This window comes from Octopus bimaculoides, chromosome 20 (assembly GCF_001194135.2).
Source record: "Octopus bimaculoides isolate UCB-OBI-ISO-001 chromosome 20, ASM119413v2, whole genome shotgun sequence".
In the NCBI taxonomy this organism is placed as follows: domain Eukaryota; kingdom Metazoa; phylum Mollusca; class Cephalopoda; order Octopoda; family Octopodidae; genus Octopus; species Octopus bimaculoides.
The window spans coordinates 47,374,988-47,386,591 of NC_069000.1; the positions used below are offsets into that span (position 1 = coordinate 47,374,988).

The following is an 11,604-nucleotide window of genomic DNA, read 5'->3' on the forward strand; positions in this document are numbered from 1 at the left end:
GATAAGCAGACAAACAGACAGATAGATAGATAGATAGATAGATAGATAGATAGATAGATAGATAGATAGATAGATCGGTAGATTAATAGCTATAGTTAGACAGAGACAGACAGACAGGCACCTAGATAATGAGTTGATATAAATTAGCAGTGAGACTAGCTGTAGCAGCAGCTACAGCTGTAGTGATGGTTGTGGTGGTGACGGCAGCAGGGGTGGTGGTGACAGTAGTAGTAGTAGTAGTAGTAGTAGTAATCAGCAGATTCACTTATGGAATGGAGAACTTGGAAGGAAACCAAAAACAAGGACATCATCACAACAACCAATAATAATAATAATAATAATAATAATAATAATAATCCTCTCTACTATAGGCACAAGGCCTGAAATTTTGTGGGGTGGGGCTAGTTGATTACATCAACCCCAGTGCTTAACTGGTACTTATTTCATTGACCCTGAAAGGATGAAAAGCAAAGTTAACCTCAGTGGGATTTGAACCCCTAATGCAATGAGTGAAATAAAATAGCCCATAGTATTTTTTCAGACCCTTTAACACCTCTGCTTGTCTCCCCACCCCCTCGAAATAATAATCCGTACTATGTTTCTAGTATGACTCTCCCATCTCCAACCCTCCCCCTCCTTACATCTTTCCAGCCTCATCACACACAACTAACATATATATTCACTCTGCTTGTGAACACCTACCGCACACCCATTCTGCTGCATATCAACAAATTGATTAAGAAATTAATGTTATTACAGATTATGTTCCTCCACCTGCCATACAGATACATGCCTGTCATACAGGGACACACCTGTCATACTGACATAAGCCTGTCAAATTGACACACAGTTGTTGTAGTTACACACCTTTCATACAGACATACACTTGTCATACAGAGACACACCTTTCATATACACATATACAGACACACACCTGTCGTACAGACACACACGTCATACTGACACATATATAGACCTGGCATATATAGACACAGACTCTGTATGTGTGTGTGTGTATGCATGTAAATGTGTGTGTGTGTGTTCAGATTTTTGTTCCACAGAAGTCATTACAAAAGATGTCATTCTCACTTTTCCTATGAAGAAAATTGTTCTTATTTCATACTTTTGGAGATTGTAAGAGATCCCTCACTTGGAAAACAGTTAAGGGTTAGTGACAGGAAAAGTATCCTGCTGTAAAACAGTACCTCACAAAAATGTTCATCTAATCCATGCTAACTTAGGAAAATGGATATAAAATAAGTGATGACAATAATGATAATGTAGGAACAGGAAAAGTCCCATTGTTGTTGTTGTTATGGCAATGGATAAGCAGAATCATTAGAATTCTGAATGAAATGCATTGCAGTTTTTATGTAAAAGTGCATGGCTTAGTGGTTTAGGGTATTTAGCTCATGGTTGGCAGTTTGTGAGTTCAATTCGTAGTAGCATATTGTGTCCTTGGGTAAGAAACTTTATTTCATTTTGCTCCAGTCCACTCAGTTGGCAAAAATGAATTCAACCAGTATTTCAAGGGCCAGCTTTGTCACATTCTGTTTCATGCTAACTCTCCTTGAGAATCACATTAAGAGTACACATGTCTAGGGAGCGCTCATCTGTTTGCACGTTAATCTCATGAACAGGCTGTTCGGTTAATTTGACTAGCTGGAACCTTCTTCATTGTAACCGGTTGAGTGCCATAATTATTCTCTTGGTGAACATTGGTCAAAGTGTTTTACCGATATTAGCTGCTGGAATTGAAGAGCAAATAAAGTGTACTCGATTAACGAATTATCAGAAGATCTCTAAGTAAAGAGTAGGGTTGGAGTTGAGGTGTTGCATAGGGGTCAGGGTGTGACAAGGTGGAGCAGATTATCATGGATATGAAAGGAACAGGTCTTTACAGCAGTGATATTATGATGGGAGAAAGGGAAGAGGCCAATGTAATGCTGTATTCCTTTAAAAATAAGGTAAACGTTTACTGCCGTGGTGGTTGGTGGAGTTTTAAAAGTGGTCTTCTTTCCTTCCTTCCTATCTCTTGACTATATGGCCATTAGGGCATTTGTTGATGAGGTCACAACCAGATTCCACCACTTCCCTCAGATTTCTGCTGCCCTCTGTGAATCAGTGAAATTGAGGCCTGCTCCCTCTCTGATGGTAACCCAGGCAAGAACTAATCTGGTATGGGTTCTGGTCTGGTTGTCATCATCGTGAATGTAATATCATGGATAAGTTAGCTTGGCATCCACCCATATTGCTCCCCCATGCTGTTAGTCACAACCGCAGGCCTTTACTCGAGACATGGTTTTTGCCTGTTGTTTACATTCAAGCCTGATCGATCAGATTTACGATCAAAGGAAATCCCAAAATGACCATCATGTCTTTTACGACTAACTAGGACTACCATTTTATAATGTGCCCTTGAGGGAGATATGATTGCAATTTCAGGCACTTCGAGTAACCAGTTTCTTAGTATGAGACCGTAGGCAAAATCAAAGCTGGGCCCAAGTCTACGTATATTAGAAATGGTACACACACACACACATGTATCTATTCCCTTTATATTCTTTACCGCTTTACTAAACATTCCACTCCACTTCCCGCTCACCGCCGCCACCATCATCACCATCACTATACACCTCCTACCACGGCTTGAATCCATTCTCCCACTACCATCTTCCCCCTCACCTGATCACTCATCTCCCCCACCACCATCACCGTCTGTTATTACTACTGCTACCACTACCCTAACTACTAATCCATCCTCCCACCACCATCATCACAACAAAAGTTGCTACCACCTCTCTAATTTATACTCCCACCATCACCAACAACTTTGTCCGTTTTGTCGTCCATGTTTAGAGTAGTTTTGTTAACGAATGTCAGCTTCTACAGATTCTGTGAGAGAAAGAGAGGCGAAGTCTGTGTGAGACTAAGTCTTATGTGTGTGTGTGTCTGTATGCCAACGTGTGAATCTTCATGTGTGTATATGCTTGATTATGTGTAACTGCGGGTATCTGTCACTACGCGCGCGCGCATGTGTCAATGTCACTATTTGATATGTGTGTGAATGTTCGTCAATCTCTGTGCCCATGTGTATGACTGTGTGTGTGTGAGACTACCTATGTCCGTGTGACAATATTTGTCTATGCCTGCGGAACTGTGTGTAATTATTTGTTATTGAGCGAATAATATAATAATTATGTATGTGACTGCATAAGTGTGCGCGTGTGTATGACTGTCTATGCGTAACTGTGTATGTATGACTGCCTATGTATGTATATGTGATTATCAATGTTATTCTGTGTGTAATTATGTGTACGTTTTTAATGACTGCATCTCATCTCTGTGTATGTGTGCATGACTGTGTGTGTGTGCATGACTGTGTGTGTGCACACGGTTATGTTGTATGACTGTTAATGGCTGAGTGTGTGACTATATGTATATGTGTGTGTGTGTGAGTGCGTGCGTGTAACGAAAGTTAAGTTTGGACACATCATAATTAAATGGTTATGAGCTCCACCTCGCAACACTGAGGTTCCAGGTTCTCTTCCACTGTGTGCCGTCTTGTAAGTGGAACTGGGTTTGTGGAAACTGTGTGGAAGCCTTTCTGATGGATTGTAGCTGTAATACAAAGGTCCAGCTTTGTCACAAATTCTACCTGAGAATTACATTAAAGGTACATGAGTCTGAAGTGCACTCTGTCACTTCATATGAATACAATAGTGTGATCTTTTTTAAAACGGGGGCCACATTTTTCATTAACGAAACACTTTGAAACTTGGATCACTGGTAGAATGTGTCATATAAAACATCTTTTTCTCTTAGTCTTCTTAAAAAAAAAAGAAATCCATAAATTATTCCATGTTAAAGTTGTCGTATTTCTGTAATTTCAACCAATCACTGACGTCCATTCAGCCGATATACACTAAGTGCCGACTACATAAACAAACGATTCTGAAACAATTAACCCTAACCCTAACCCTAACCCTAACCGTAGGGTTAGAGTTAGGGTTAGGGTTAGGGTTAGGGTTAAAGCAAATTTAAAATGAAAAAAGCAAATAAAACGAAGAATCGTTTGTTTATGTAGTCGGCACTTAATGTATATCGGCTGAATGGACGTCAGTGATTGGTTGAAATTATCGAAATAAGACAATTTTTTACATGAAATAAATTCGAATACAAAAATATTTTTCTGTTCTATAACACAAAATAGATAAGTATACGAAGTTTGAAAGTCTTTCGGTACCAAAAGCACTACGTAAAACATTAATGAAAAATGTGGCCCCCGTTTTAAAAATGATCCCAATAGTGTAACTGAACAACTGAACAACTGAATACACATTATCAGGATCCATGATGATTGTGATGATGATGGTGGTGGTGGTGGTAATGGTGATGATGACAATGATGTTGAAGATAGTGGTGAAACACAAATGTCACCATGACCTACACAAATTTTCTGTTCCTTGCTTCTGCGCCATATGACCCCTTCTGTGCCATATGCCCCTCCTCAATCCTTCTGCCTAGATATACCATTTCCCCATGTCTTTCAGGAACCCCATTACATGTCCCATGCAGACAGTGGCCAGTCTGAGAGTTGGAACACTTTTTCACTGTCCAGCCTACTCTTGTTTAGCTGCAAGTTAACATTGATCCAGCAGAACCATGATCAAAGGCCTTCCAGCCATGACCATCAGAGCTTTTTGTGTACATATTAAATGTACATCATCATCATCGTCATCATTGTTTAACGTCTGCTTTCCATGCTGGCATGGGTTGGATGGTTTGAATGAAGACTGGCGAGCCAGAAGGCTGCTCCAGGCTCCAATCTGATCTGGCAAAGTTTCTACAGCTGGATGCCCTTCCTAATGCCAACCACTCCAAGAGTGTAGTGGGTGTTTTTACATGCTACTGGCACGAGCACGCTCAAAAGGTTTTTTACGTGCCACCTGCACAGGAGCCAGTCCGGCGACACTGGCAATGACCACGCTCAAATGTTGTTTTTCACGTGCCACATGGTCGGCCAATTAACCAGTCGATCATCATGAAGGCATTGTGTGATTTGACTTTCTAGAACTTTCCCAAAAAACTCCATAAAAAGGTGGTTTTTGGTGGTAATTCCAGAATGTGAAACAGCTGCTCATAAAATGTTGAGGCAACCACCTGATGTCTCCATTCTCCTGGCAGTTTAGAAGACAGAGTTTTTGTCATCATGAATATAGAACAACTATTTTCTAATTATCACAAGCCAGCCACAGATTGACATATATCAGTGAGATTGTTGTAGATTTCAGTAGTATGTCCTCCTGAAGTGTAATTGTTACTGTTAATCATTTTACACGCAGCCCTAAAAAGACATTTTCGTTTCCCACAAACATCAAGTGTATAAACGACACCAACACAACAGCACATTGATGAGATTAGAAACCAGATTTTAGTTCAGATGACATCATTGTCAAATAATTACAGGATCTGAAAGGGTAAATCTTCATTTAATCAAGAAAATTTGAAAATGTAACACCTGTGCCTTTCTATCTCAGTTATGCTTCATTCAACCTCTTAACACCTGGCAAAAACCTCCACCCCCACTTGCAGCATCCCCTCAGCGAAGGAGACTTTTCTGTTTTTGTCTTGCGAATTACTTGGCAGCCTCTCTAGTGTCAGTGCCATGAAAATAGCACTCAGTATGGTTTATAAAGTGGTTGGCATGCTAGGAAGGGCATCTAGCTATAGAAACAGTACCAAAATTGACATTGAAGCTTTGTGATATCCTCTGGCACATCAGATCCTGTTGGACCATTCAACCCATGCCAGCATGGAAGCCAGACGTTAAGGGATGATGCCAATGATGATGATGGCAGTATTGAAGCAGGTGATAATGTAGACATCCTAATTGTAGAGTAACATCAGGATCTGGAAGAAAATGTCTGTCTTAAGATAAAGAAGAAATTATGGATTTCTGTCAATTACTGATATCAAAGCAGGCATTTATTTTAACTGGTTCAACCAATCGTAATCTCCCCCTTCCTTTGTCTGCCTCTCTCCTCCTCCACCCACGTGACCTGTACAAGCAGATTATTCTGTTATCAGCCAGAGATATTTTTCACTTTATGCAGAAACTGGTTGAGTGTTAATGCTGATTGTTATACAGTCCTAATGAAATTGAATCTGACTAAAAATAAATAAATGAATAAACCCCCAGTTATGGACACTTTGGCTACAAGACACCATCAGCAACAGTGTCACTGATCTCAATTAATATCTGCTGCAGTCAAGGTGGAGAGTTGGCAGATCTGTTAGCATGCCACGCAAAATACTGGCATTTCATCCAGTCTTTACATTCTGAGTTCAAATTCCACTCAGGTCGACTTTGCCTTTCATCTGTTTGAGGTCAATGAAATAAGTATTGGTTGAGTGCTAGGGATTGATGTAATCAACTTACCCCCTCCCCCCAAATTGCTGGCCTTGTGCCAAAATCTTAAACTAATATATACTGCAGTATTTTTCATCGTCATTTAATGCATCTTCCCACCATACTGACTGATTTAATAGGAATCGGCCATCCACAGAGCTGTGTCAGGTTCTTCTGTCTGTTTTGGCATGGTTTTACAGCTGGACCCCAGTATGGAACACGATGAATAGGTACTCCACCTTCTTCCACCCACTTTTTGGTTTTCTCAAAATTTCTTTTTAACATTAAAATTTTTTAATTTCTTAACTTTTCCCCCCACCAAAAAAAAAAAAAGAAAATAATTAGTTTTCAACTCATTTTGAAATTTCATTCTATCGCCGTTGGGGCGATCTTACGGTACGAGTCCTAAATATCAGCCTTTTCCGTAACACCCGCACGATCTTCACTACGGTGTTAGGGACGGAATTCCCTAAACTCTTCAAAATAAATCGCGCTCTCTTCCGCTTTTATGACATCGTTTCCCTGTTTCTCTCCAACACAGGACTAGTACCATAAGATTGCCCAATTTGGTGTGGGGTCCCCGTACCTTGCTGACGAAGAAAAATCTTTAAACTAGATACATTGAAGCATAGCAAAATGAAAGTGTATCAGAGTCTGGAGAAGAAGATGCGGCTAAGGATGGAGAAAGACGAGTGGTTCATCGGTTAAGTCTGCATTATGAGAGACAATCCAAGAAAGAAGACTGTTTGTGAACACAGTATGTGCCTGAAATAGCAACCGAATTCTTTCAAATGCAGTTTTCTTCATCAGAAAAGACCTGAAGAACTGCAACAGTAATTTCTGGGCGGTGTGGGGATAACATAGAGCACGTGTAAAAGAAGTCCGGTGTCTATTTGTGTATGTCTAACGTGATGTGAAATGAGCGACAAATCTGGACTAAAATGTAAAATAAGTTGCTGTTGTTAACCTATAAAGTAAAAAGAAATGTTGGAAAGATGTTGGGGGGGAAGCTGAAGCAAAACTAAGAAAGCCTCAACAGACAGGAAGCATCTTTATTTAGAGTTGTCTCCCCTTGTCCTCAACCACAAACACAAACACATGGTGAGATTCTTTCATTTTTCCGACTCTTATTAACGTAAACTAAATATTTTATTCAACTTCGTTTCCATTTTATGTAAAATATCATACATTTACGTATAATATAACTTCTTTTTATACTAAATATAATACTCATATCACATGTTTGTTGTACGTTAATATGCAATATGATATAAATTATAATACATGAAGATATAATAGAGTACACATATTTACGATATAATGATTTTCTCAGTCGTCTTCTTACTAATTGTCCATTTAACAGGTTCGACTATACAAGGTTTGTGCACTTTAAAAAATAATTTATACCTCAAACCATACTGTAATTGTACATTGTACTTTCATCATACATGCTGTCAAACTTGTCTGCATCTGATATTATATCAAACTCTCTTTTATACAACTATATTTGTTTGTATGTATATATATATATATATATATATATAAATGTGTATGTATATGTAGATATACACCCATTCTTACACTGCTAGAGTTTCTCCGCCGATACTGCATCAACTTTCACTCCATATACACCCAAATAATTTTGTCTTCTACAACGAACTGTTTTGTGTGTGTATACACATACATATACACTCATATAATTAGATTTATCTAGGATTTTGCATCCGTCTGAAACTCCCCTGTGAATATCTACCGATATTAATGTTCTGTTTTGAACTGTTGTCTGAAATAACTCACAACCGTCCACAGTACCCCACTCCGGAGTCTTTCCTAACATGACATACACTTAGAAAACTGAGACAGCATGGGAACAACCATGGTCACTATAATGTGGACATGAAACGTTTTGAGTGGACAATCCCATCTTTTATTTAGAATAACAAAACAAAGTGTTGTTTGAGGGAGATTTCTCTGCTATTTCTAGCATGTTCAGGACCCCATAGTAACCCGTTAATTCTAAACGGGAAATATTTGTTCTCTGTGTTGTGGAGAAAAACCGTGGAAGTCCAAAGTGGACAAGTCAGCTCCATCTTCATTCAGCCCAACTCAAAAATGGTTGGTTTTGTGAATTTGAAGTTATTATTGTTGTTGGGAAGCTGGCAGAATCATTTTGCCTGTCTCTGTGTTCTGAGTTCAAATTCTGCCCACTTTGTCTTTCATCTTTTTGCAGTTGATAAATTAAGTACGTGTCAAGTGCTGGGTGGGGGGGTTCAATGTGATCGACTTACCCCCTCCCCCAAATTTCAGGCCTTCTGCCTGTAGTAGAAAGGATTATTATTATTATTTCGTTTTCTAATCAACCATAAGGTTTAGTGTGAATTTTGATGATTTAACTGTGAATTTAATATGAATACTTTGTGATTAATGAACTTTTGATATTTAACTGTAAGGATTAATTAACAGAGAGAGAGAAGATGAAACTTCAGTGACAGCATCAACAATGGAGCTTGGATTAAATTTTGATGATACTTTTTATGAAGACAACAAAAAGGAGTTGAAACCTTTGCCAACTTGTTACAATGCAAAATATTGTTCAATGCTTGTAAGTATGCGATTGGTTTGTCCCTTCACTGTCATCTTGTGTCGGTGTGTGGAAGCAGGGCTGTGGTTCAGAACTCTGCTTCTCAGTGATCTGGTTTTGGGTTCAGTCCTACTGTGTTGCACCTCGGCCAAGTGTCTTTTACTATTCCCCTGGGTTGACCAAAGCCTTGTGAGTGAATTTGCTAGACAGAAACTGAAGCTTTGTGTGTGTATACACACATATACACAAACACATATGGGAGGGTCTTCTTGTCTTGACATCACATGATTGTTGTAAATGAGTGTCACCATCATACAAGTAGTGTCCTATGTTTCCAACTTTTTGTGGAGACATGTCCCGTAGCCATAAGGAAATCTTGCTTGGAAACAAATGTGGGCTGGTGACAGGAAGGGCAACAAAGTTATCTAGACCAGTGCTTCTCAAACTATCTGATGTGGTGTACTGGCAGTTTTTTTTTTCTCTAATATGCCAGGGACCGGTAATATTTCTTAGTAATATTAATTTATACTGGAAACACTATGAATATAATAAAAATTGACAATTTTTTAAATCTTATATTTTGTAAACAAATAATACAATATTTTATAAGCATTTTATGATGTTTGTTGTTTTTTTTCTGGAAACTCGCTGTGTAGCGACAGCTGACAGCTTGCAATCCGGCACCGGTCCGTGGACCACCACTTTGAGCAGCGCTAGTCTAAACCATGTCGAAACATTTGATAAATAGATTGCTGCTTTTTTTTTTTCTTTTTGTCTCGCAAATTACTTGGTAACCTCACTAATGCTTGTGCACTAACGAAGGCACTCCGTGTGTTCTGTAAAGGGATTGGTGTTAGGAAGGGTATGTTGCTGTAAAAACCGTACCAAAGCAGACGTAAGAGCTTGACACAATCATTGAGGTTTATTAAATTTATTTTCCTGAAAAGAATCGGAATGTCCTGAAAGTTTGTTTTTGAAACAGTTGCTGAGTTGTCTCCCCTTAGCCTAAACGTCACGACTTTGTTGAATGACTTCTTTGGTACAGAGCAGTGCTCCGCATCCGATATGCTGCTGCACACTGGGGCGCCACAGTGTAACCTGAATATAACTTTTTCCCCTCTACTTTTAGTTGTATTTTTAGTTCAGGTGTGATGCTTAATTTTGAAGAGAATATAAGTGTACTGCAGGTGAAAAAAAAGGTTGCAGAGCACTGGTCTAAAGACCCCTTACAGCAATAATTACATCTCTCATTACATGTAACAGCAAAGCATGTAAGCCACCATTTCCACCTCAATCAGAAAAAAAAAAAACTTCAGCAATAACATTGCTTCACAAACCTTCAATCTATAATCTCATTTATTATGCAAATGTTTTCAAATTATTATAATCTCCGTCCTCTTTGGTTTACATCTACATCCCACCATTACCACTCATTAATCTTGTTTCGTTATTCATCACACACATGTGCATGCCATCACAGTCTTTCCTTTTTCCTGTGAACATCAACCGATTTCTTGGTTGTTTAAAAGCTTTTCTAATTAACTTCATTCATTCTCCTAAATTAAGATTATAGCATTTCATGTCCCAAATCACATGCTATAATTTCAGAAATGAGACAGCAAGTTTGTTCACATTTAGAACAATTAATTTGGATGAAAGCAAGCCAGGACACCACCATGATGCTATCATGTGGCTACTTGTGCACCACATGATTTCAGCCCCACAGCTTATTAAAATCTTGGCTGTTAATTAAATAAGTGAATGGAAACTTTCTACCATCCAAAGAGTTTTTATTATAAGTTATTGTTTTTAGTTAGGTTGGTGTTGGTGAAGCATTAACATTACTTGTAGAAGACTTATCTGTCTGTTGATGTATTTGTCAGTGGTTTGAAAATGCTGTTGCTAAAGAAGATGAAGAAAAACTGCAGCATCTCAAGTTTAGTGCTGATTTCCATTTCGGACAAGGAAATTATTTGGAGGCCATCGAGAAATATGACAAAGCTATTGGTAAGTGACTGTTATTGATCAGTAATATCACAAATGTCATCTGTATATAGGTAGTATACATACCTTGCATATCTAGTGTGTATATAGGGGAATCTTTAATATATACACCTCACATATAATGTGTATATACTGGTGAGATCTCTAATATACACCTCTCATATCATTATCAGTGTTTTATAACCTGCTGATCTCCTGGGGCCAACCTTTCTAATCACTTGCTACAACATACAGGAATACAATCTCCCTGTTCTAAGACAGAGCACACACACACACATACGCACATATTTGAACTACATGTAAGCTAATTAAACTCTTGATAATGCATCTTTATTGTGTGTGTGTGTATATAGGCAGCAAGCTGGTAGAATTGTTAGCGGTATTTCATCTGTCTTTATGTTCTGAGTTCAAATTCTGCCAAGGTCATTTTTGCTTTTCATCCTTTTGGGCTTGATTAAATAAGTACCAGTTATGCACTGGGGTCGATGTAATTGACTTAATCCCTTTGTCTGTCCTTGTTTAGCCCCCTGTGGGCAATAAAGAAAGAAAGAAATATACTCACACACCTCATATATTGTCTATATATATATATATATATATATATATA

The 11,604-nt window shown here is 38.5% G+C and overlaps 1 protein-coding gene across 5 annotated transcripts in view; it reads left to right on the forward strand.

Annotated features, from left to right (window-relative positions):
- The first annotated feature begins 7,369 nt into the window (after positions 1–7,369).
- LOC106882897 (uncharacterized protein C8orf76 homolog) overlaps positions 7,370–11,604 on the forward strand; it is a 23,771-nt gene continuing 19,536 nt past the window's right edge. The window contains exons 1-3 of one of the 5 annotated variants that reach the window (XM_014933722.2): positions 7,370–7,513; positions 8,876–9,014; positions 10,877–11,000. In XM_014933722.2, coding sequence (XP_014789208.1) covers positions 8,913–9,014; positions 10,877–11,000 — 226 coding nt within the window. In that variant the 5' untranslated portion in view covers positions 7,370–7,513; positions 8,876–8,912. Of the gene's footprint in view, positions 7,514–7,540; positions 7,791–8,862; positions 9,015–10,876; positions 11,001–11,604 lie in introns of those variants that run through there. The other 4 variants (XM_014933721.2, XR_008266374.1, XM_014933720.2 and 1 more) reach the window with 4 other exon arrangements.